General features: G+C 43.5%; 1 protein-coding gene across 1 annotated transcript in view; it reads right to left on the reverse strand.

The window, feature by feature from the left end:
* Positions 1–1,839: 1,839 nt before the first annotated feature.
* The window catches only part of PLXNA2 (plexin A2), a 345,165-nt gene continuing 320,383 nt past the window's right edge, over positions 1,840–26,621 (reverse strand). The window contains exons 23-32 of the mRNA XM_056815875.1: positions 25,954–26,020; positions 25,468–25,614; positions 23,745–23,904; positions 22,983–23,086; positions 16,982–17,081; positions 15,179–15,369; positions 13,460–13,629; positions 9,508–9,720; positions 8,304–8,454; positions 1,840–6,892 (exon numbers count right to left, since the gene is read on the reverse strand). Of these exons, the coding sequence (XP_056671853.1) occupies positions 6,797–6,892; positions 8,304–8,454; positions 9,508–9,720; positions 13,460–13,629; positions 15,179–15,369; positions 16,982–17,081; positions 22,983–23,086; positions 23,745–23,904; positions 25,468–25,614; positions 25,954–26,020 (1,399 nt within the window). The 3' untranslated portion in view covers positions 1,840–6,796. The remainder of the gene's footprint in view (positions 6,893–8,303; positions 8,455–9,507; positions 9,721–13,459; positions 13,630–15,178; positions 15,370–16,981; positions 17,082–22,982; positions 23,087–23,744; positions 23,905–25,467; positions 25,615–25,953; positions 26,021–26,621) is intronic.

Consider the following 26,621-nt stretch of genomic DNA (forward strand, 5'->3'; position numbering starts at 1 on the left):
TTGATGGGAGAGGATAGGATAAGAATGGAGGCCTGGGCATAGTGTTGAAAACTTTCTTATTTGAATGCAGAATATCTTTCCTTAAACTACTACATTGATGTTAGCTATGATAATGATGATGATTAATAATAATAGTCTATAATGCTGAAAACATAGGCTAGAGTCAGATTTTGGAGATATTTGAATGTCAAGATCAGAAGATTGTGTTTTATTACATTGGTAATAGGGAGCCATTGAAAGTTTTTGAGTTGACAAGTGACTTGGACTGAAAGTGACATTAGAAATATTGCTAGGGCATCCATGAATGACTGAATCAATGAATGGATGCCTCGAATACTTTTTAGAAATGTGAGATGGCTGCTGGAATTTGCACTTACCTGTCATCTCTGAAGATGGCGTGTGTGGGAGTCATGTCAACATGTCTTGATAAATGAAAGAAAAAGTAGAAAATAGAGATTCAATAGAGAATAGAGGAGGAGGAGATAGTGATAGTGGGGGAAGACGGCATTCTCAATTTACAGTGAATCCCAGGATTGGGAGTCACCTAAGCTGTTTTTCTGTTTCCAGGACAAATTTAGCAGAGACCTCAAGCTTCCAGTCCACAAACAAACCTGGTGACTTCTAAAGACCTGGAATGAGTCTCTTCTTTTCTCCCTCATGCCATAGTTTTGCCAATACAACACGGCACACAATTCCTGTGCTCCCCACGTCTTCTTCCTTCAAATCAACCCCAAAGTCTCCTATTATCAGGAAGTGAAAGGGTGGCATCTCCTAGAGCAGAGTAGCCAACCACAGATGTTTCCTGAGGTAACCCAAATCCTCCTAAAAGTCAGCCTACTTTTGGGGTAGAATATAGACTAATTAGGCTCCAGGGAGGAGAACTTTGGAGGGGGTAGGAAGGGGTTAGGGCTTGGAGCTCTCATTTCCATAAAATACTTTCATTATCTGTATTCTTGACTCTTGGCACTAGGGGTCAGTGTTGGTTTGCTGGTCATGGAAGTTATTGGGGGCTATGTTGGGTGGGGGGAAGGGTAGTGATGATGATGTTAATTGGCTTTCTGGATCTGGCGTAAGCCATGATATGGCTTGTAGTCAACCAAGTTTTGGAAGAAAGCTATCTACTACAACTGGAGGAGTATTTACTGGCTCTGGGGCCATGGGACCTGGGTTCAAATTTTTCCCTTTATGTTGCCCTGTTCCACTTCTTTAATCTCACAGGTCTTAGTTTTTATTTGTGAAACAAGACAGCTAGATTCAGTCTATAAATTCCCTTTCAGCTGTAAATCTATGATCTTAATGACTAGATGAAGCAACTAGGTGGTGCAGTATGTAGACTGTGCTGGACCTGGAGTCAGGAAGACCTGTGTTCTAGAAGCCTACTAGTTATGTGACTGTGGGCAAGTCATGCAACTTCTCTTAGCCTCAGCTTTCTCATCTGTAAAATGGGCATAATAGTAGCACCTATCTCCCAGAGTTATGTGGATCAAATGAGTTACCCTTCATGAAATACTTTACAAATCTTTAAGTGTCATATAAACTCTACATGTTATTGTTGTTGTTAGAAGACCATTGGGGTCCCTTTGAATATGAATCTATAAGCTTTAATCACCCAGAATCTTATCTGTAAAATGAGGGAATTGGATTAAAGGGCCTCTTAGATCCTTTTCTGTATTAGGCTCATGATCATAGAAGGAACCTCTTAGATCATCTTTCTCATCTTGCAGTTGAGGAAATGAAGGCTCAGAGCAGGCAAGTGACTTGGCTGAGGTCATACAAGTAGTAAGAATCAGGCTTGGGACTTCTTGTCAACTCTCATCCCATTGAGATATCTAACTCTAGTTTTCTTTTTTTTATCCAGTAAACTTTATTTATATATAACAACAGTACAAAGTGTGTCCTTGGCTTGCAAAATAGGAGCGTTTCATATTTACAATAGGTACACAATAATATATTAGAATAATAACAAAAAATCCCAGTTTTTTTTCTTGGAACATTTTAAATACTTAAATTTTCTTACAGTTTTTTCCACAACACCTGTAAAAACAACAAAACCAGACAAACACTGTTTTCTTCTCATTAAAAAAAATACAATACAGAATTCCAGTGTGTCAAGAAAAGAGGGGTTAGGGGAAAGAAAAGAGGAGAGAGGCAGGTATGCTGGGGAAAAGGGATCTAGACGATGGGGTAAGCAAAGACTCTGAGGCTCCTACTACCCCATTTGGTGTAAGGAGATAGTTCCTTCCAGACACACCTAAGACACGACTCCCGGTCTTCCTGACTATTTCCCATTTCAATCTCCACATTGAACTTAACTTTGACAGGGAAGTGGGGTGAAAATGAAGAACCTGCCTTAGATCCTGCTGCTCTCTATCTCTTTTGGGGGCAGAACAAGATGGAATGGGATTTATATCACAGCTCATTTAAGTGAGATGTGAATAAAACCTTCCTGAAGGAGAGGGTTGGGGCACAATGTGGGTCACATATGATTGGGAATAACCATGGAATTAGTCACCTTTACTGACAGTCTCCAGAAACAGGCAAGACAGCTATCTGCCTGTGATGGTTTGGGGGAACCTTCCTGGAGGAAGGGGGAAGGCTTTGTTAACCTCTTGGGGTTCCTTCCATTGCTGGGTTTGAATAAAAATACATCCCTCCCTCCAGTGATGCATCTGGCCCTAGATATCAAATATGAAGTCTTTGAGGAAAGGTAAAAGAAGATGGGAAAAGAGACTTTGGAGTTGTGAAGATGCTACCACAGATGTTCCTGAGAGATTTGTCCAGAGACCCTTAACCACAGCAGCTGAGTCCCATTTCAGCCTAGAATCTGTGATATGGTGTTTCCTCCCCAGCACCTTGGACAGAGCAATCCACTTCAACTCTGTTCCTTTATACTGGGTCTTGACGTCTACTCCCACCCCTCCCAGAGGAAGGCTGCCACAATTTAAGGAAGAGGATTCCTGCTGCAGATTTACTAGGCATAGAAAGGACACATACTCCATCCCTAGCTTGTGGCTGCTTGCTTAATATTTACTGACAACAGGTTAATGGGGCCAGGTGTGAGGCTGGAATGCCCCTGGAGATTTATTTTCCATGGCTTTATAAATGTGCCCCATTTGTTCTGTTTGGACCATTTTTGTCTGTCCTGTAGCGTGCACCCATCCATCATTCCTATTGTGGACTCAGCAGTTATGGGGGCTTCTGTTGTTATTTCATGTCATCCTTGGGGGGAATTGGTGAAGGTCAGAGCCTCAGGCAAGTGAGAGAAAGTCCAGCTGGAACAAACTAAGGTAGTGGAAACTTTTACTGCTCCTGTTTTAAGGGGCAGGGAGATTCCAGGGGCCTTTTCCAATTATTTTCTTCCTCCTGCTGGCTCTTTGTCCACATTGCTCTTGCCTTCCACCAGTGGGGGCATTGAAGTACAGAGACAAACAAGGCAGCTGGTCCATGCCCACTCTTTTGGTAGCAGAAACCAGCAGCCCATGGGTACCTGCTCCCTGTTCCCAGGGAGAACATCAACTCATGATAACAATAAACATTTTATGTTGGGCTAGCTGGCTGGTAGGCTGGGGAACTTTCTTGGTTTAGAAAAGCTCTCTTGGGGTAGTTTGAGAAGGCTTATCTTTGTAGGCAGCATGAATAGACCTCTCCCTCAATCCTGTATTCCATTGAGGAAGGGACTGAGGGACAAAGTATAAATGTCCTGACCATTGAGAGGGAGTAAGACTGAGAGTTACTTGTCCATGACTTTCCTAGAACCCCTAAATTGGGAAGGACTTATTGGGCAAGTGAGGATGACAAACAAATTTATCACATCTGAGTTCTTCATTTAGTGAGACTATTAGGGGATCAGGGAGGGAGAGGTATTCTAGAACCTTATCATCTTCATGGCTTTATAACAGCTTGGATATTCCATTTGGATATTCCTTCTCGACATCCTTCTCCAGAAGTTATTCTTCCTGACTGACATTCTTTTTCTTGGCTGCCAAGTTACATGTGGTTAGCTCCTTTCACTGCGACTCATCAGGCAGCCTCCCCTTTAGACTCTCTTCTTCTCATTTTCAAATGGAAGTACCTCAAATGAGATACATTCTTTCAGTACCTTGCTGGTAGCCCCTCTGTTTCTAGGTTTGGCAAGGGCTGCAGCAGTGAGATCAGTCTGATGGAATCATTGGTGGGCAAAGAAAGATGGGTTAAGAGGATGCTTTTTGCCTTCAGCCTCCAGTTCTTGCAAAACTCTAGGAGGCAATCTTGAAAGGGGGAACAACTCTGTAAGGGGGATCATCAGAATATCACCATTCAAACTAAACCTGGAAGGCGAGCATAAAGGATTCAGAGATAGATTCCTTTGTTGGGAGAAGGAAATCTCCATCTTCAATTCTTTTTTCCCTTTGGCTTCTTCACCCCCTCATTGCTGCAAATCATGGGCTCTGAGTCGCTAAGCTTTGGATCTGTGAATGTCAAATGCTTTGGCTTCTTGTACAAGGTCATTAGTATTTCTTTCAGGCTATTAATAGGGCCCAGAGAAACTTTAACAGAAGTGGATTATCAGAAGAAAAGTGGACTTGGCATGCCTGGCTGTGAATCATAATTTAAACAGCAAGTTTCCTGAGTATTTCACTGAATGCTTTTCTCTTCCCTTTTGTCCTCTGTATTCAGGCAAGAAACTGGAGCTGAACAGACCAGGGGAGTCTGCTGTGTGGTTAGTGCAGCAATCCAAAGCCACACGACAGCTGAGGCTGGCAGCCAGCTCTCCTTCACCCATTTTCCTTGGGAATTGTGCAGCCAGTGGAAGCTTTGAAAACTGGGTCTGCCTGGAGCTGTAGCAGGATAGTGAGAGAGATGGATGATTTGAGTTAAACAAATAGGAAACAAGCTATGATCCATTCTCCCTTGGGGAAGCCTGAATTTCTGGCCCCTTCCCAAATTGGAGGGATGGAAGGAGGGAGAGGCTGCTCTTCTCTTATCTTCCTCTCTTTTCTTTCTTCTGGAGCACCTGCCCTTCCTTTCAGCTGCTCCTTCCAGAGATGGTAGTTCCAGGGAAGATGATTCTGACCATTTAGATTAACAGAGATAGAAAATTTAGACTTCTCAGATTACTGTGGTTCCAGGATCAGCAGCTTCTGCCAACTCCCTATGTGATAATGCCAACATCTGGGGAAACTTCTTAGCCTCTATGGGCAACATGGACAAGAGAGGTGAAAAGCTTTGGTCTCTGGTTAAACAGTACTCAGGAAAGTTGGTCACCTTTCATCTTCAGTGGAGTGATGGAGGAGGAAGGATCTGAGCCAGCTTCTGGCCTCCCCATTCCAAGAACCAATGACAGAGATTGATAGAAGACAAAGACCTTGGATCTCTCTGGGAGTCAAACCATTTAGCCTGGTCTGGTCCCCTTAGAGGCAAGCCCTGCACATCAGGGACATGTCCAAAGATAAATGCCAAGCATTCTCCTTCTCTCTGCAAGCATGAGAGTTGAAAAAGAAGAATAATAAATATTGTAGCTTCTTTAGCTAACTCTTTTCAAGTATTACCTGCTGTAAACAGTGTTTGTTTTTGTATTTTTTTTACTGCAAGAAATTGGGAGTGAAATCTCAATCCCGGACACCCATTTCCCCAAATCAAGTTCCAGATTGAGCCTGGAGAGCTGGTCCTTTTATCGCCTTTGTATGGCCCACTAGACCTTCTTCTAGTGCTCAGGGTCTCTGATCACAATCCCGATAGACTGTGCCCCCCAAGTCAACTGCTAGGATGTAGGAACGGCTCCCCAAAGCAGAGTGTGGCAGGAGAAAGACACGTGAGGTGGAGATGTTTGGTGTCCAAGTGAGGGTCATGAGCCCAGCATGAAGAGAGGCCCATCTCACTGCCCCTTGGCTCCAAGGGGAGGTACCAAAGATCAGGTCCTCAGTTGGTTAGACATAGAATCAAAAACAAAACAAAACAAAAAACAAAAGAAACAGTAGTGAAAAGCATCGACATTATATAAAGACAAAGCTTCTCTCCAGAGATGATCATATACAGGTGTGTGCATGTAAAGCTTGGTTTCCAGCCAGGCAGGTTTGGTTTCATCTGAGGGTTCAGGAGTTCACACAGAAGAACCAATGAGCTCTTGGCCGTTGAAATATTTCCAGGTTTGACTGGCCTCTGTGACTGTGAAAAATGTTTGGTGCAAACTTGTGCTCATGCTTCCTCTCCTCCTTTTCTCTATTTCCCAGGGAAAGGAAATGAGTTACTTTCCCAAGCTTCCCCTCATCATCTGTTTGCAAATAGTCACTGGAAAGGGAATCTTGTGAGGGAGGTAGGGTGGAGGGGAATGAGAAAGAAGGGGAAAGCCAGAATGGAAAAAAGAAAAAAAGGTGGTACGGGATTAGCAGAGTGGCTTTTTGTTCTATTTTATTTCTGTGGGTTTTTTCTCTTTTTCTTAAAAAAAATTAAATAAAGTTTTCATTATTTCCCAATATACATCAAATGATTTTTTTTCATGCAAAGCAGCAGTCACAGAGGCAGAATGGTCCCAAGTTCCTGCCTCTTGGCTTCGAGGATGACTTCCTGGCCCTCATTTCTCTCTTGTTCTTGCCAAGGATGCGTGATGCCTACTGTTCCATGACTTGGGAACTGGATAGGATGAACCCTGGCTGATGTGGGAGGAGGGATACAGTCCTCCCTCCCCCCAGGATGGGTTCAGTGAGCCCTGGGAGCTCTAGTCCTTCTCACTAGTCCTTCACTCCCAGTTTTGAAGAATTGAAGGCTGCCTCATCTTTCCCTTCTCTTTCTTCTTTTGAGATGTGCCAGGTGCCTCCTCTCAGCTCTCAATGGACATGGCATTGATCAGCTGTTCCACTTTATAAGACAGTCGCTGTCTTCGTGCCTGTTCATCCTGCTCAAGGGCCCCAATGATCTGGGAGAAGAGAAGCACAGAGGTCAGATGGAAATCAAAGTTCTTAGGAGTTCATTTTTATCTCATTTCATAGTCAGTGGCAGAACCAGGATTTGAATCTAGGTCCTTTTAGATTCTAAAAACTGGGAATTTTTCTACAACACTACAGATCTTTTTCAGACCTCACCCTTTCCTTCTGCTAGAAATCTTTCGAGATGAAGCCAGATTCATTTAGAATACCACAATCTATCAAGCACCCTAGTTGCTTTCACTTTTAGGAGTGGCTTATTACCTATGAATTCTAAATAATCTATGTGGTTGTTCTATATATCTATATAGACTCAAAGAATTTGGAAGGATGGAATAGCAGAAAGAAGACTGATGACTGTAGGAAATTGAAGCAAAATCTCAGTCTTGAATACCCATTTCCCCAAATCAAGTTCCAGATTGAGCGTGGAGAGCTGGTCCCTTTATGGCCTTTATATGGCCCACTAGACTTTCTTCTAGCTCTCAGGGTCTCTGATCACAGGCCTGATAGACTATGTCCCCAAAGCAGAATGTGGCAGGAGTTTTTTCTAGAGCTCCAGAGTTTTGTTTTGTTTTATTCATTTGTATCTGACTCTTTCTTGATTCCATTTGGGCTTTTCTTGGTAAAGACACTGGAGTGGTTTGCCATTTCCTTTTCCAGCTAATTTTAGATGAGGAAACTGAGACAAACAAGGTTAAGTGATTTGCTCAGGGTCACAGAGCTAGTAATTGCTGAGGTCAGATTTGAATTCACAAAGATGAATCTTCCTGATTCCAAAACCCAGTCTCTACCTTTCCCACCCAGCTGCTTAGAGCCAAGGGACTTGGGTTCAAATTCTCTCTCTGATGTTTACTACTTATATGACTGTAGGCAAGTCTAAACTTCCCTAGGCCTCATTTTCTTCATCTGTCAAATGGAGGGATTGGTTTAGATGGCTTCTAAAATTCCTTCTAGTTCTATCTCTATCATGCCCTCATCTTGTAAGAAGGGGAAGTTAAAGCCGAGAGAAGTTAAGTGACTTGTTCAAAGTCACACAAGTAAAAATTGAGATCCATTTGTCCATTTGCTAATTGGCAGTTGGCATCTGCTCAAATGCAGAGAAGAGCCTCACTCAGGGTTTTAAAAGCAATGTTAATTTTAAAATACTTTATTGATAAGATAATTAAATTAGTAAGAACCCCCCTCCCCACTATTTTGTTGAGTTAACAGCATTAAAAGTGACATTAATCAAATCACTTTCAATTGCCAACTTGCAAATGGTCCAATTTCTGCATACAGATCAATAAACATCTCCTGTCTCTTGCACATAATAGGTGCCCAATGAATGTATAGGAAACTGATTTACTGTTGGTTGAGCTCTCTCATCTCTTTTCATGGCAGTCTCCTCCCTCATCTACCTCTTACCTCTTCACTGTACTTGCTGACATAGGAGTAGATTTCATTGAGGGCACTGAGCATGTTAAACTCCACAGCGTGGAGGCGTGATTGCTCTGCGAGGTAGGCGTTCATGTCCTGGTCACTGATGGCCGGCAGCTTGGCAATATCAGCATAATATCTGCAGAAGAAAAGAGAGGCTGGATGATTAAGGAGCTGAGGAAAAGCTGTCTGGGGCACTCTCATTCATTTTCCCCTATTGCCTCCTTTGGGCATTCAAAACTTTTTATAACCCAGTCAGTCCCTTCCTGCCTTCCCAATTTTCTCACACACACACTGTGATCCAGCTATACTGGCCTACTTGGTATTCCTTGAGCATAACATTCACCCCATCTCCCTTCTCTGTGCCTTTCAACTGGTTGTTCCCCAACCCTGGAATGCTCCCTGCCCTTACCTTCATCTCTTGGTTTCTCTGACTTCCTTAAAAATGCAGCTCAAATCCCCTCTACTCCAAAACACCCTTCCAGGTTTTCATGCCTTCCCCTAAAAAATTACCTTCCATGTAGCCTGGATATATCGTCCATTTGTTGTGCCTCCCATTAGAATATACGCTCTACTATCCCTCCCCCCTTTTTTGTATCTCTAGCACTTAGAATTGTCCCTAGCATGTAAGCATTAATAAATGTTTGACTTGATTTCTTGATTCCCTAACACTAGCCCCTTGCACAGCTTGCTGTGGCTACAGTGCCCTGGGAGGGGTCTTGACATCTACCTGGAAGCTTCCTGGCTGGTCAAAAATCATCTTTCTTCTTGCAACACAGGGCTCAGGGGAAATAAGGGGGTGAGGTTAGGACAAAATCTGGAAATGGGATCCTGAAGGCTTAGGAAAAAAGATGAGCTAGTCATGGCAAGGTGTAGTATTTCTTTCTTTTTTTTTTAAACCCTTACCTTCCGTCTTAGAATCAATACTGTGTATTGGTTCCAAGGCAGAAGATAGGTAAAGGACTTGGCAATGGGGGATAAGTGACTTGCCTAAGGTCGCATAGCTAGGATGTGTATGAGGCCAAATTTGAACCCAAGACCTCTGATTTCTAGGTCTGGCTCTCAATCTACTGAGCCACCCAGCTGCTCCCATCAGGTGTATTCTTATCTATACCAGTGAGACCAAGCATAATGGTGCAACTGGAACCTAACTCTTTTTTGGAGTTGTGGTGAGTCAGGGAGTCCTACTGACCTTTCCACCCAGCTCTTGTAGCTGGGAATGTCCTTGGCATAGAGCAGCTTGTTGGAAGGGGAGTCCTTGCCCAGTCGGTGTTCAGATGTTGAGCAGGAGTCCATGAAGGTCTGGGCCACCACTGAGAGGCAGGCATCGGTGATGCTACCCTTGTGGATGTCGAACACAAACTGGGGGTTCTTGATCACATTCACCCAAAATCTCAAAGGGAGGCTGTGGGAAATAGAGGACCTCAGTGAGCTCCTGGGCTTTGGAAGCTAAGAGAAAAATACAGAAGCCTACCCATATCAATGTCATTTCAACCATGGTCCTCCCTTCAGTGCTACTGGGCCCATCAGCTAAAAACGCAGTACTTCAGTCCTTCCATCATAAAAGGTATGGGAATACAAGAGAAACTAGTATTCAGAACCAATCATTTGGCAGGAATTATTGTTATTCACCCAGGAAAGAGATTGGGTTGGGGGGGGAAGTGGGAGATATTTTTGCAATAACCCATCTTACTTAGATGGAAAAGCACAAAGATTTCAAGCTAGAAGGAACTATGAATAGTTCATTGAATCTCAGCTCACTTGCAGATAAAGAAATTGAGGCTAAATGAGATGATCTTGTCCCAAATCATACAAGTACAAGTAGCAGAACATGGCCATGGGCTCAGGTTCTTGATTCAAGATCCAATGTACTTCCCATTGTATAAGACATCTCTTTCTGACATTTCATGTCTCAGTGTGTACAGCGGCCCTGGGGGCTTTCATAAGTGAATGAATGTAATTGTGGTGTAGTAGAAAGGGATTTTGAGTTAGAATATCTGAGTTCAAGTCTTGACTAATTATCTTTATGATGTTGGACAAGTTTCTCTCTGGTCCCATTTTCTTATGTATAAAATAAACACCGAACCAAAGGTCTCTTAAGTCCCTTCTAGTTCCACTTCTATTATCCTAAGAACCTATATAACAGGCAAATGGATGTTAGTTCCTATGGAGCCCATTGTCCATCAGGATAGCTCACATCCCTTAGGTTCTGGGACATGTCTACACTCAAGAATAAGATGACATTGTAGGAAAGATGAAACCAAACTCACTTGTCACTTTTTTTTCTTTTCTACCAGCTCTAGGGACAGAGAATATTCCCCCCTCTTGGAAACATTTCTAGTGGTCTCAGTGCCATTCCCCAGGGGCAACATAAGGCAGCATTGTTTTCTTGGAGTCTTACCCCAAACCAGTGGGCATATTGTATCCCATGACAGTGCCCATTGCTGTTGTCCAGAGGACAACTGCAGAGAGCTCTGGGCACTTCCACTGAGCAGGGACAATGGTCTCCACCTGTGCTCCACGCCCAGCCAGCTTTGGCCTCCGCTCCCAGCATCATTTCCCAGCTTTGGCCAAGCCTGGCTAGAGTGGAATTCAGGCTGGAGGAATGGGTTCCCCAGGGAATCCTTTCATTAAGTCTCCTCCTCCTGAAAATGCCAGTTCATTCAAGTGTCCAAGCTTTGGGTAGTTGTGCAGAGAGCTCAGGGAGGGGACTGCTGTGTGCCTGGCATCTTACAAAATGACTTGCTGCAGGTCTTGGTTTGTTCTTTCTCCCCAAAGACGCTTGTCAGATGTGAAGGGATTTCCTCCCCAAAGGAGGTTTTAATCAGGGGAGATGATTATTCTCTGCTTCTTTGGCCATGGAGCAAAGGACAACCCCCATCTCCACCCCCTTCCCAAATCCCCAAACAGCTGCTGCTTTCTCATCATTTTCCAGGCAGTGATTTTCCATCTCCAGCTGCACCCTCAGAGCCCTAACTCTTTGGACTCTTTTTGAGAAACATTGTTGTATAGTGGAAAATATAATGAATGGATTAGGAGCTAAAGGCCATGTTTTCAAATCCCACTTTGTTCCTTACACTTTGTGTAACCTTGAGCAATCACCAGATCTCTCCATATTGACTAGGCAAAACCCTGAGTTTAACTTTTTTGCCCTGTCTCAGTTCCATGAGGATAGTAGAAAGTAGAAAGGGTTCGGAATATCCTAGAAAGCCTGACCCTTACCATTGAATATTTTTTTCTAAACTGTTACCTTCTGTTTTCGAATCAAAGCTGTATATTGGTTCCAAGACAGAAGAGTGGTAAGGGCTGGGCAATGGGGAATAAGTGAACCCTGTTGGGAGAATCATGTTTGTCTTTGATAAAGTGAATCTGGGGGACAAAAAAAGGGGTGAATGATAAGTTGGCAGGAAATAGGGCAGAAAATTTGGCATCATTTTTTTCATCTCTGTAAAGTCAGTACCCTTGCCCAACTAGTGATGGGTTGAGTTGGGCATCATACTTAGCAAATGAAACAGAGTCCCTATGCCCTATCTCTGTCACCTCTCCCTGGCACATCCTTAGGGAAGGATTCTGGGAAATAGGCAGAAGATACAATGTGGGAAGTTAAGAGAAGTAAAGGAATACCAAGATCACAGGATATTAGATTTATAGATGGGAAGAACTTTTGTCATCTAGCTTAACCCCCTCACTCCTTCCCCATATTACAGATGAGGAAACTGAGATCCAGGGAAATTAAATGTCCTAAGTCATACAGATAATAAGTGGCAGGGCCAGGATTTGAATCTAGGTCTTCCTACCTCCAAATCTAATAGTCTTTTCACTAGATCACATAATAGTAGATGATAATAATAGCTAACATTTATATAGTGCTTAAAGTTTTGCAAAGCACTTAATAAATATCTCATTGACCTTGAGGCAGGTGCTGCTATTATTCTCATTTTACTTATGAGCTGCAGAATGAAGATGCCTAGGCAACCACAAGGAGAGGGAGAGCTAAGGGGCTCTGAGACGAAGGGTGCTTGGTGTTGCCCTGTTTAGCTTTCCAAATGGCCTGGTGTTTTCTGGGTCTGATGATCCTCAAACACCAGCCTCAGCACATCTGTGCTCGAGAGGGCATGCTAGCTATAGATAGCTGTTTGTGCTGCCCACCGGCCTTGTGGACCAGGGCTTCACTCCTTTTCCAGCAGCCAGCCCTGTTCTTCTGGACTCTTTTCTGGGGGAAGATTTCCGTTCTGGCTTTCGGCCAGGCTTTGTCTGACCCGAGTGCTTTCTGGTCCAGCCATTATCCTTTCTGTAAGGCCTCTGGGAGTGAAGTTCAGATTCTCACTCGTGCCAATGGAGACTGGGAAGTTTGTCTCCAGTTGCTAGTTCTGGCTGCTTGTTATCACCTTTGGGAAGAGTCATGTCTGAGGGCCATCCCACCTGCTGCTCTTGGGATACTCTGGCGCCGGGAGTAATAACTTGGTCTTTAGAGATTAGGTTTGAAATGAAATGCTTGCAAGCAGTTGGCTCCAGCCCCCAGTGGGTGTCAGCTCTCCCTGTGCTGTGCTGAACTGGTCAGCTTTTCCAGATTTGGGGGATCTGGTTTCAACGAAAGCCATCATTGTCTTTTGAAGGTGACGGGTTCAGCCTGACTTCCTACTCCAGATGTCTCACGCTAGATATCAACATCCAGACCTGTCCTGGCTTTGCAGTACTGCCGGTAGACTTTAAGCTTGCCTGGTTATGGGCTGGAGGAAGAGGAGACCCATCTTTCACCCCAACCCCCCACCTCACTACTAGCTTCTGAATTAGCTGTGATGATCTTCCTCCACCTTCCATGAGAGGCATCAAGAGAGTACACTCTCCCAGTGAGGGTTATAGCTTCGAAGGCTAAGTATAGAAACCAGCCTCAGTGCCCAAGGTTCGAGCCAGCAGGCAAACTCCTGGAGGAAAAAGCTGCTGGGAACATGTTTATTCCTTCCAAGCATATGCAAGCTATTTGTTTGTGGGGCTTTGGATTACTGAGCCACAGCTGAGAATGACAACCCCCACCTCCCATTTCCCCTTTGCCTATCCAGCTTCTGCCCCCTGCCAGTCCTGGGGTTCTTCTCCTCCATCAGGGAGGCCAGCCCTCTCTGCCCTAGCCCTCCTAAGGGGCTTACCAGTTGCTTTTCCAGGTGTGACGCACATCTGTATCATGGATGCTGTGCCTGTCTGCTTGCTCATCCAAGAAATCAAACATGTACTTGATGGCCAGGGGGAGGGCACTGCCTCGATGTACGGTGCTGAACAAGGTCTCGAATAAATCGTCCACAAACTTCTGCAATGTACCCTGGGGGAAGGGAAGGATGGTGGGAGGTGTGAAAGAGAGGCAGGGAGAGAGAAGGCTCAGTAGGGAGAGATGGGGGGGGGCTGCTGGCAGGCAGCAGAAGGGGATGCCAGATGGTGCCACGGGCTTTATACTGCCTTGGAAAAGTAAAAAAATGTCTGTTGTGGGGATGCACAGACTGTTGGGAGGGGGCTGGTGGTGGTAGGTTTAGGATGTGGGTTGTGGGAGGGGGGAGGTGGCAACAGATGAATAGGCATTTGGTTCTATTGGCTATGATCTCTAGAGGCAGCGTATTTAATATCTGGTGGGCACAGTGGGCTGGCGTGGGCTCAGGACCTGGGACTCTAAGGCTTCTGATTTCACACTTTGTATCAGCAAGGAAAAGGTTATGGGCTAATAGGCAAAGGAGGTGCTTGAGAGACAAGCTGGGTAATTGGAAGGGCCATATGGAGTGTTTGGCAAGGAGGTCCCTAGGGTGTTTAAGGTATTAATGGCTTAAGTTGGGCTAAGTGATGGCTGGGAGCATGAGGTCCGAGGTAAGGGTCTGGTCCAGACACTGATTTAGGAATGCTGCAGGCAATCTCTGAGCTGCCATTTTATGGTCACGTAGGGTCATATCACACATCCCACTTTGCCCTTTAGACCTGTATGTGGACAGAACTGGGAGAGGACTTTGTAGCACATAGAGCTCAAAAACCACCCTTGGAGGGGAGCAGAGAGGTGGCACTTGGGGATTGTTCCAGCTCTGGAGTTCGTTGGGGGTGGTTGTTCTTTTCTTGCCAGAGCAGGTGGCTGTACTGTATGTGTGTGTGATTTTTAAAAAGCTGGTTTCGAATCACCTGGATCCATATCGTCACAACTCCCATTTCTAATTCTGGCTCAGTGGAGGTCATAGGATGGAAGATTTTGAGCTGATTTACTTTTAGATCAACTATCTTATTTTACAGGTGTGGAGACTGAGACCCAGAGAGGCTCAGTGACTTTCCTAAGGCGACACAATAAGTAGCAGAGGCAGGAGTAGAACCCATGCCCTCTGTTTCTGAATCTAGTCCTTTCCCCACTGCATTGTGTTGGAAGCAGAAGGCCAAAGCTGGGAAAAATCCTAGTCCTTGATTCTAGACACCCATCTTGCTCAACCAGAAAAGGGATTGGTGCAAGTGGTGATGATAGAAGCAGCTGTCTCTGTTAGTATTCTTTATTAAAGCAGTATACTGTGGCTGGTGAGGCCAGAGGACACATGCTATTAGAAGAAACCTTTAAGACTTGAATTCGTGACACTGTTACAGGGTGGGAAGGTGGGATAGATAGTAACTCCATTTTAAGAAATTAGGTTATTTTACACTTGTCTTCCTTGTAAAAGGAATTTTGTCCAGCAACCTTGAAACCCCATCCAAATGCTTAGCACAGGTTGCTCCATCTGGAACAAGGTCTTCCTCTGATGGCCAAAGGGTCCAAGAGTCACCTGCCTGTGAAGCATCCTTTCCACCAAATCCTTGCTCCCTTCCTCCCTCTTCCCCCGTGCCTCCGCATCTCAGAGATAGCGAGGGATTACCTTGGTGGCTAGCAGCCGGGTCAGGTAGATTTCAGATACCATCTTACTGCCCCGATCACCCTCTTTCTGGTCTCCATGGTCATGATTTTTGACCAAATGCCACACCTTGACCCCACTCTCCAGGTCAGGGGTGATCATAGGTGCCCGGGACCTCAGGCTGTCTGGACTTCCTGTGTACCGGAAAGATGAATCTGGCAAAGAGAAGGAATGGGGAAGGAAAAAAGTGAGCACAAGCGACCCTATTATGCTTACTTCAAGATTCCTGGATTGTGGTCTCTTCCACATGCTCTATCCAGCCCCACAAAAGTCAGTTTTTACTGGCTCATGCCCTCCAATTTGGGGAATAAAGGCTGGCAAAAAGGTTTTTGGTTGGCATGAATGCAAAGGAAGGCGTCTGGCACCTTTTAAAAGTGATTATTCCATTGAGAGTTGGATTAAGACATTCTGAAGTCTGGCCTACTGAAGAATAAAAGAGCCCATCATACTGCCAACAATGAATAATAAATATGTGATTTTCCAAACAACCACAAATCAAATTGGAAGTCATCTCATTTTACAATGATGGACTTGTATGTTATAATGCCTCCTGTTAGGAGTCAGCTAGTCTTTTCTCTACTGGGGACTAAGAGCTGGATCCTTTAAAGCCTCCCTGAGGGCTGGGCTAGGTGGGTCTTTTGTGGTCCCTACCTGGATGGCTTGCCGAGCAGAGATGATAAGGAGTAAGTCAGGGTGAAGTCAAGTTCATAGGACTTTTCCTGGGGTTGGATATTGGATGTAAGGTCCCATTGCGTACGAATCATATTTTCTGACCATTTTGGGGTTTTATGAGCCTTTGTATAAATGTGTATGATAACATGGCATTCCCACATTTACTTGTGTAAAAGATACATCTATTGTTAAAAATTGTTTTTCTGCTGCCCAATTTCCACTTTGGGATCCTTGTACTCATCTGGGAAGGCCTGGACCCTGGCTTGACTGGCCCCGCGGGAAGTACTTCATTCCTTATATTTGTGTGGCTGACAAACGGGGCAGAGCACAGCAAACATGACACACTTCTGAACAGACCATTTATCCAATGATATTCCCTGGACATGGAAGAAATCGAAGGTGGGGGAGGGCAGCTGGGACCTATGACTTTCTTGGTATAGAGAATTCCCAGATAAGGAAACTCCCTCTGCTGATGCAGATCAGTACCTTCTCTGTGACACAGTCTGAGAGAATTGTCAAGAGCTCAGAGTCATCAAATGACTTGACCAAGGTAAAAAAACCAGCATTGAAAGTAAGCTTTTTTGGGTAAAATGCCAGTTGTCTATCCATCACAATACACTCTCTCTCTGGAGCTGGAAATGGGGGTGAAGAATAGGAATATAATTTTTTAAATCCTTATTTTTTCATTTAATTTTAATTTTAATTTTAATTAATTAATCGTTTTATTTTGGGGGGCCATTTTGATTTAAGGCCACACTACATCCAATAAAAACAGAGAATCCCTAGAATTGTGGCAATCTACTTAAACCCTTATAGCAAAGGGAATGAAATTTTTTTTATTATTTTAAAATCCTTAAAATCCTTAGTCCCAATTATAAAGCAGAAGAGTGGCAATGGCTAAGGCAATTGGGGTTAAATGACTTTCTCAGGGTCACATAGCTAGGAAGTGTCTAGGAAGTCCCAACTAAGTAGGAGCCTGATGCTTTTAGGAGGAAGGGATCATGAATTGGACTGTATTACCAGTCACTGTCCAGATCAGTGAGCAGATTCAGCCCCACACCATCTCTGGACCTCCCTTCACCATATCTTACTTACCATATCTACTGATGGATGTCCGGGAGATGCTGGCAGAGGGGGGGATGTTGTAGGAGGAGGTCTGTTTGGGGACAAGAGCTACCACAGAGCGGTCTGACACCTGTCAGGGTAGGAAGAAAAAGGGCTGAGGTGAGCAGTGGTACATGGGGATTGTCATCACTCCAGGATATTGGACAGGGGAAAAATCAAGAGGCATTCGAGTTGAGCACATGTCAGAACTTGGCATCCACTGGGGTGGAGAGTAGAGATTCCTTGTGGTAGTAATTAGAAGTTGGAGATGGCAACTGGAGAATAGGTGTAATTTGGACTTTGATCTGGCATCCTACTCTGAGACTTTATTTCTTTTAGGTCCCACCTGACTTCCTTCTCTTTCTGGGCCTGTAAAAATGAGACTTACCACGTGGCTGTTCTAAGAGCTAGCTCTCACTGTGGCTTTGGAGAAAACCCTCTATCTTGCTCAGTCCTTTTGTGGGGACTTCATTCATTGGCTCAACACCCAGCCCCTCAGGGAGCAGGCTGATAAACGAGGCGACATATTGAAGACATTTGGGGCCATTTTGATTTAAGGCCACACTCCATCCAATAAAAACGGAGAATCCCTAGAATTGTGGCGATCCAATTAAACCCTTAACGCAAAGGGAATAAAACAGCTATAATAATGTTATGGGCCATAAAACATTCCTATTAAACCATTTTTTATTTTAACAATTTTTATGAACTTTATAAGTTTGATTTATGGCTGCACCAGCCATAAAACCATCTTTCTGGGTCTTAAATTGTCAGTCCCTTTCTCCCACCAAAAAGAATTAAATGTGGGGAAGTCAAACTATAAATGCACATTAACGCTAACGAGATTCCCTGATAGCTGGTTTTAGTGGCGGGTGTTTAATTTTACCCTCCTTATAAATCTACAGAAGCTCTGGAAGTTTAACATCTCTTTGTTAATTAAGATTATGGAGATTTCTTCTAGTTGGGGCCCAAGGACCTTTGTTTTTGAGGGGCAAAGGTAGGGCAAAGCTCTGGGCTTTGGCTCATTGTCACAGAGTGGTACCCAGTAAATTTTCTGTTCCCTTACCGTCTCTGATGTTAACAGAAGCAAAGACTTCTGGAAAGTGATGACTGGAAGGGATTTTAGAGGTTATTGAGTCCAGTAAGGACTCTTCATTTACCAGAGAAGAAACTGAGCTCCCCAGAGGGGAAGAGATCTGTCCAAGGTCACTTTCATAGAGCTAGGAGGGCTACCTTTGAGTCCAACATATTCTTCACTACACACCCTTTGGCCTTAATACATGTGATCCTGCTACACCGATGAGACTGGGCCAGCTTGGAAAGGAGCTAGAATGGGCTGTGGAGAACATCTAGTTTTCCCTCTCCATTTTATGTATGAAGAAACTGAGGCTCAGAAAGGACTTAGGATCATATTGTTATAGATACAGATATTTGTGAAATCCTTAGAATATATTTACATAGGCTTTATAGAAATGCTAGTCATGATGGGGCTGATGACGGTGATGATTTAGAGCTAGAAGGGAATCTTAGAGGTCATCTAGTACAACTTCCTCATTTTTGAGATGAAGAAGTTGGCCTTAGGAGAGGATAAATGATATATTAAAGGTCTCAGAGGTAATATTGACTAGAAACTAGATGATTTGAAAATATTTTTCTGAGATTTAATGCTACTATACTACACAGCCCCATTGCCTCTCAATTTAGTGTGGTGAAGTGGGAAGGCCACTGGATCTGGAGTCCAAAGTCTTAGGTGTGCCTACCAGGTCTTCCTCCCTTTCTACCTATGAGGACTTGAACTTGATATCTCACTCAGCTACTAAATTGGTCATTAGGCCATTGGTAGTCAGCCCCTTTGTCTTTTTGGGTTGTTTGTAAAATAAGGGGGTTGATGTTTTAAGTTGTTTCCAGCTCTAGAGCCTATGATCTGAAAAAAGATTACCCAGGCAACATAAATGAATACAATTAATTCATTTTAATTCAATTCCTAGTGAACTAACTTTTCTAACTCAATTTTCCCATCTCTTATGGAGAGTAAATGTTATTATACCTGATGCCTCCTTTCACACAGGGCTGGTGGTTTATACACAGTAGGTATGAGGGAAGTGAAAGTACATTGTATGAGGGCATGATGGGAATGGAAAGAATGGCATTATACTAAGGGCAAATAGCTCAAAAAAACAGAACCTCTGTTTCCCTGGGGTAAGATTTAGAGATGGAAGAGTCCTTACAGGCAAGAAGATGGTACAGTGGAGAGTGTAAGGTTTGGAGTCTGGAAGACTCATTTGTTCAAATTCAAATCTGGCTTCAAACATTTTTGAGCTGGTGACCTTGGGCAAGTCACTTAACCCTGTTTGCCTCAGTTTCCTCATCTGTAAAATGAGTTGGAGAAGGCAATGGCAAAACCACTCCAGTATCTTTGCCAAGAAAATCCCAAATGGATGCTTAGAGTTTATCTAATCCAGAGATTTTAAACTTGAGGTATCTAAAGGGTCTATAGATAGATTTCATATCTGTGAACCTGGATGGGAAAAAGAGCATTTTTATTTTTACTAATATCTAACTAAAATTTAGTACTTCCTTCAATGATTTTAAAAAACATTATTATTCTGAGATCTGTTAGGCTCATAGGCTTCACCAGACTGTCAAAGGAGTACATAAAACCCAAAGAATTAAGAACCTCTGATTTCAACTCATTCATTTTATAGATGAAGAAACTGAGATCTGGGAGAATGAAGTGACTTGCTGAAGGTTTGGAATCTACCCTGGTTACTTACTACTTGTGTGATTCTAGTTGTGTCATTAACTTTTACTGGGTTTCAATTATCTGCAAAATGGTGGTGATGGTGATGGTGATGATAGTAGTGGAGGGTTTAGACTAAATGACCCCTAAGGTCCATTCCAGCTCTTTTAAGTCATGATCCTGTAATTCTGATTATATAAAGAAATAAACTAAGCCCATAATTCTGGTCATTTTGTATATTTTCATTTTGAATACAAATTTGTTCACCTCTTACTAGTACATATGTAATAGTCATCAGGAAGGGAAATTAGGGGCACAGTAGAAAGAAAACTGGGTTCAGTCACAAATATCCGAGTTCAAATCTTATCTCTGACACCAGCAGTGTGACTGCAGGCAAGCTGTTTAAACTTTCTAGATCTCGGTTTTTTCATCTGTAAAATGAATGAAACTTAGGGATCAATTTTCTATGACTAATCATCAGATCTGCAAATGCATGGTAGAGTTAGAGTGTGCACCATCAGAGAGAGGCTCAGATTTTAGCTCAACATTTAAAGAATTTTCTAACGACTACAACAACTCAACAATGCATGAGTTGCCTCATAAGTACAGTCTCTCTGGCCTCAGGTTTCTCACTTGAAAAAAGGAATGAGGGACAGGGAGGTAGCACAGTGGATAGAGTTCCAGGCTTGGAGACAGGAAGACCTGGTTTCAAAACTGTCCTCAGACATTTCCAAACTATAAGACCCTGGGCAAGTCTTTTAATCCTAATTGCCTGGTCCTTGCCACTTTTCTGCCTTGGAACCTGTACTTAGTATCGATTCTAAAACAGAAGGTAAGAGTTTAAAAAAAAAAGGAATGGATGGGATTAGGTATGCTTTAAGGTCCCTTCCAAATCCAAATCTATGATCCTTTAAAGTATTCAATATGATATTATTGAAGGGACATTCCTGTCTTAAGAGGGAAGTTGATGAGGTGACCTTTAAAGTTTCTTCCAATTCAGAGATTCCATGTGTATACAGAATGGGGCTAGGGTTGGAGAGAACTCTGATCTGACATTTCTCATCTCAAGATAGAGCTTCAGTAGGGCTCTGTGGGTGATGGTAGGTACCTAGGCCAGTGAAAAAAGGAAATATGAATAGATTCCAAAATCCTACACCTTCTTTAGAATGCTAGGAGACTCAAATTAGAACAGCCTGGTGATTGCTTTTGGTATCTCTTTTATTCAGATGTTTCAATTGTGTCTGACTCTTTGTGATGGTTTGTTGTTGTTGTTGAGTTTTTTTTATAAGGATGCCAGAGAGGTTTGCCATTTCTTTCTCCGGCTCATTTAATGGATGGGGAAACTGAGGCAAACAGGGTTAAGTGACTTGCTCAGGGTCATACAGCTAGTAAGTGTCTGAGGCCAGATTTAGTATCTCTAGAACAGAACTATCATTCTTCAAAGGAGACTCTGCCTTTTGAAGTATTATATAAGGCAGGCCATGCCATAGCCTCTGGATGACCCAGATGACATAGGTTCAGAAGATTTCAAGAGTTTTAGTTTATCTAGTTCAACTCTCTGAGGAAATTGAGGCCCAATTTAAAACCAGGCCTTCTGACTCCAAATCCCGTATCTTTTCCATAACATCCTCACAAACACAGCCTTGGAAGGATATTAAATATGTAAATCCCATAGTTCCTTGCAATCTGAAGAGGCTGCTATCTCTGGCTGGCTTTAATTTCCTTTAGTCCCCCTCATTTCCAATTTCTAATTTAAAACAGTTTCTTCCAGAATTCCTCTTGTCACAGCTCCATCACAGCTCTCAGGCTTGGGCTTCCAAGCCTCTGTTGTTTAATCCTATAGAAACCACACGATTTTGAGCTATTTTTTGGGGAGGAGGAAGAAGACAGCACTAGACAGTCTTTGGGTGACCCCTAAGGCTTTGAGATGGGGTGGGAAACAGGCAAGTGGCAATGAAAAAGCTTCTCTTTAGTTTTTGATTTATAGAGAAAGTGTTTAGGGGAGGGAATATGGGCTCAGCTCCTGCCAGGGCAAGATATGGCAGGGTAGTGCATGACCAAGGTAACATAATAATAATAATAGTAGTAGTAGTAGTAGTAGTAGTAGTAGTAGTAGTAGTAGTAGTAGTAGTAGTAATTCACTTTTACATAGCCCTTTAAGGATTTTTTAAAAAGCCCTTACTTTCTGTCTTAGTAACAATTCTAAAATAGAAGAGCAAAGGCTTAAAAAATTGTCCATTTTATTTTCTGTGATCCTTTCTGTCAGTAAATTCACCAATAGGTCTTTTTAAAAGGCAGTTTCTTCCTTGATCTTCTCATTTATTTTTAATTTTTTAAAAAATCCTTACTTTCTGTCTTAAGAACAACTGTAATATAAGGGCAAGGGCTAGGCAAACTGGGCTGTGACTGAGGCTAGATTTGAACCCAGGTCCTCCCAACTCTCTATCGACTGCACCTAGCTGCCCTCCCTTTAGGACTTTTAAAAGCACTTACAGTTTAATCCAGTAAGCATTTATTAATACCTTCTATATGTCATAGATTGTCTCACTTGATTATAGATTTGGATTTAAGAGACCTTTGAGATCATCTAGTCTAAGTCACTCATTTACTGTTTTTATTACTATTCTTTTTTTTCCCCACCAAGTGAAAGAGAAAGAAGTGTGACCCAAGGTTCACATAGTAAGTAGCAGAGGTAGGATATTAATTCAAATTCTTTGGCTATACATCAAAGACCATATCTAAGCATTTACTATGCTGCTTTCTTTGGTCATCTTCTTTCTATGCTATTGTGTTCCATCTTCCAACTGGGGTTTGGCACTCTAACATCAACCCTAGTTTCCTGAAATCCTGTTTGATGAGAGTTTACAAAATCTAGGCACCATCGTTCCCACATGCTGCTTTTTGGCCATCTTCATGCCATGCTATGTACCTTACCCCTCTATTATTCCTGGAAAGGATGCATTAATCAGTAACAATATTACTCTGAGACTTTCCAAACAAAACACATCCTCCTTGCCCATCATTCTACTGTATGTGCTGTCTTCTCCTATTAGAACATAAGCTCTTTGAGGGCAGATCCAATCTTGTTTTTTTTTTTTTTTATTCCTTTCCTCAATCCTTAACACAGTGCCCGACACATAATAAATGTTTTTTTCCCCATTTATTTGCTAATTTAATTTATATCTGTTTCTCTTTCCCCTGTATGATGTTGCCTTTTTTTGGGAGAAGGCTGCCCTGTTCTTGCTTGCTCACCTGATAATGCATCAATGTGTTGAGCCTTTTCCAGTCCCCCTCAATCTTGGTGGTGATGTCTTCATCTTGTAGTACCACTCTGGCAATCCGTCCCTGGCGCCACTCTAAGGAGGGAGTGAGCATTAGAGATATGCGCTGGGATCCCTCAGTATTATGGAGGGCTTCACTAGATAGGGGCTTTCTTCTTCATTTTCTTCTTCTACAGCCATCTAGCAAAATGCATGGGCATGATAACTCTGTGCCCTGTTCATGTTGCCCGTGAGTTGAAGTTGGGACACTAAGGATTACAAAAGTTTTACTGTGTCCTCAACCTAGCAATGTGAATCAGTACAATTACCTTCCTTAATGTACAGCAAGGATAATGGTATCATGGTTCACAAATTAGCCAAGACCATAGTTGTATAACTTCATTTCATAGATGCCAAATGATAATAAGTAATTTGTCCAAGATCACACAGGAAGCAAGTGGTAGACCCAGAATTTGAACTTGGGTCCAGTAGCTTTAAGTTCAGTGGTTTTTCCACTCTACCACAATGGATGTGCAATCCCCTTCTTCCTTTAGGGCAAAGTATATAGCATTAACATTTGTAATAAAGCAGAAGCCTTGAAATGGCATTGGCATGTCTTGCCCAGCAATTCATAAAGAATACTGGAGTTTTTGATGGGACCTCTGTGTCCTCCTACCCCAATGGCCCTGCAGGATAGTCCCCTCAAAAGTTGATTTACTCTCCATCCCAATACTCTGAGTTACAAGCCTCCTACCCAAATCCATGTCTACAGCTCGGGGCCGCTGAGAATAGGGCACATTCTTATACACAGCATCCAGGATCTTCTCTTTGACTTGTGTGATTGTGTCACAGTTTAACACCTTTACTGGGATCTCTGGGCTGTTCTCATTGTCTGGATTCACACAGTTCAGGATCTGCAAAGGGACAAGTATGGAGGGGTGGTAGAAAGAGAAGAGAGTTTTAGGGGGGTTGAACTGGGGTCCCCTCTTAGATCCTTAAAAGAGAAAGAAGGATGAATGACTTGGTTTTGTATCAGAGTTTCTCCCATCTGATACTAAACCTCCTGTCCTTTGGAATTACTCTGTGCTACTTTGTTTATAGTTTGTTATTATCTTTTTGTATGCTGTATTCCCATATTAGAATATAACCTTCCTGAAGGCAGGGAGCATTGTATCTCTTTGTTTCTTCAGGACCTAACATAGTGGCTTTTGAGTAGTAACTATTTAATAAATATTGGTTAAATTTAGTTTAATTTAGTGGCAGGGAATATAAAGGTCTTTCCTGAAATTTCTCCAGGGCTTCTTCTCTCTGTACCAGGGATCAGGATTATTTTCTCCCTTCCTATCATCCACTCTGCTAATCTACCAAATGCCAATAGTGAACTCTCTTTCCTTCATACTCTTTATAGGCAAATAGAGTCCCAGGGGACACCCATTTCCAGTAATTATTCTAGTATTGTAGAATGTAATCTCCTTGAAGAAAGGATTGATTTGGTTTTATCTTTGAATCCTCAGCACTCAGTCTAGGTCAGTGATGGTGAACCTTTTAGAGATGGAGCATTGGGCCCTGTCCTCCCCACCCCCCAACCATGTGCCATGTCCTTCCCCACCATCACATGCTAGATATACCCCACTCCCCCTTTACCTCACACAGGGGAGGGAGGAAGCACTCCCATTGGGCTGCTGGGTAGAGGGGCAGGTGATGTGAAGAATGTCCTCAGTGAGAATAGAGAGGGGGAGAGGAGTGGCGGAGTGCTCTGCTCCCCTCCAGCTCTGCTGCCTGTGAGCCACCCACCTTACCCCCTGTGCGCTCTCATTGGGCTACTAGGCAGAGGGGTGGGGGATATGAAAAAATGTTGTCAGGTTTGGTAGAGAAGGGGAGGGGAGCAGCTCTGCCTTTCTAGTAAGGAACTCTGGGGGTGGGGAGTGGGGAGGGAGGGTGGCCAAGTACCCACAGAGAGTGCTCTGCATGCCATCTTTGGCACCCATGCCATAGGTTTTCCATCACTGGTTTAGGACCTGGCACATAACGGACACTTCACAAACATTTGCTGATTATTTTAAATCTTTCTCCTTTTCCCAAACATTTTTGGACATAGTCAACTGGCAGGGATGTTTTATCTTCTGTACATATTTGTTACAAAGGTTTTCTTTTTCTTTTTTAATAGGGGGAGCCGGGAGGGAGAGAAAATTATTTTTTATTAATTGAAAAAAAAAAAACACTTTTCCCAACTCTTAGCCTGTCGCCTTTCTTTTTCATCCTCCTGATCTCCTGGACAGAGATAGTTGAGGCAAAGTTTGATGTGTGGGTTGGAGATGAGGGGAGAGTGGAGGAGGGATGTGATTGGGGTGTGTGTGTGTTGAGGAATGCTAAACAGGGTAGGCTGCAAGCCTTGGACTTCTGGATGATTTTTTTAGGAGTGAAAGGTGCATGGTCCAGGGTGGTCAGAATATAGGTTACATGAAAGGATGCCTCACCAGAGTCTTGTACTCAATTTGCTGTCGAATGAGTTTGTCCTCACTCAGGGAGTATCGGGCCTCCCCTGTGATGGCATCAATTGGGCCCTTCTCCATTTGTTGCTTGATGGCACAGTAGAGCATAAAGAGTGGTTCTCCAGCACATTCCTGTTGGGCACATATAAACACAGAGGTCACAGGGTGAGGTCCAGAGGTGTCCTTTGGGCCTAACCACCAGGGCTATTTTGACTTCCCTACTCAGCTGGTAGAAACAAATTTTCTCCCGAGAGTCCGAGGAGAGACAGAAGGGAGATTGGTGGCTCCCCAACTCTCCCTCCCTTAACCTCTTCAGATCACTTGCCTGAAGTGCAGAGGACAGTCCCCAAAGCACTAAAGCTACATATTTCTGACTCTCAACTGTTCCACTCAGTCCTCCCTCTTACTCAGGGTACCCCCTTTCCTATCTCCCCACCTCTTGCTAGCCCTGATACCCATATCCATTTTTACCTTTAGGAATTTGTGTAGGAGGAAGGCAAACCAGTTGGTAAGCATCTTCTCAGCCACAGACTCAGTCCTGAAGGAGGGAAAGAGAAGCAATAAAGGATCGTCATTCTAAGAGCCAGTCAAGGGGGGGGGGCTGGGATGGGGTGAGGGGCAGGCATGAGGGTGGGGAATCCCTGGGTATGAGTCAGGAGCCAGGGCAGTATCAAGCAGATGGAAGAACCTTGGCCTGGGAATCAGGAGTCATAAGCCTATCAAGTCCCACTTCTGACACTACCTGTGTGATATGGGGCAAATAACTATCTCCCTGGGCCTCAGTTGCTTCATCTGGAAAACTGGGGATGGTTTAGATGACTTCTTAGAACCCTTCAATCTCTAATGAATTGCCCCAGATGCTGTGAGATGATGCAATTGCTTGGGAAGATGGGGGTAGTGGTGGAGGAATGGGATGGGGCAACAGCTTAATCACCCAAGGTCCTGGGGTCTCTTCTTACTGGTTAATTAATTAATTCAGATCTTATCTACTTAGATAACTCAATAGCCTTGACACACGAATCTTAAGCATCTAGTTCTTTCTGACCCCAGGACTATGGGGAGAGAGTCTCAGCTGCCCCACTAGTCTCTGCCATATGCCTTCTCTTTGCTAACTTCTCCCAGAAGTGTGGCTCCTCAAG

The sequence above is a fragment of the Monodelphis domestica genome, chromosome 2, assembly GCF_027887165.1.
Source record: "Monodelphis domestica isolate mMonDom1 chromosome 2, mMonDom1.pri, whole genome shotgun sequence".
NCBI classification, from domain to species: Eukaryota; Metazoa; Chordata; class Mammalia; order Didelphimorphia; family Didelphidae; genus Monodelphis; species Monodelphis domestica.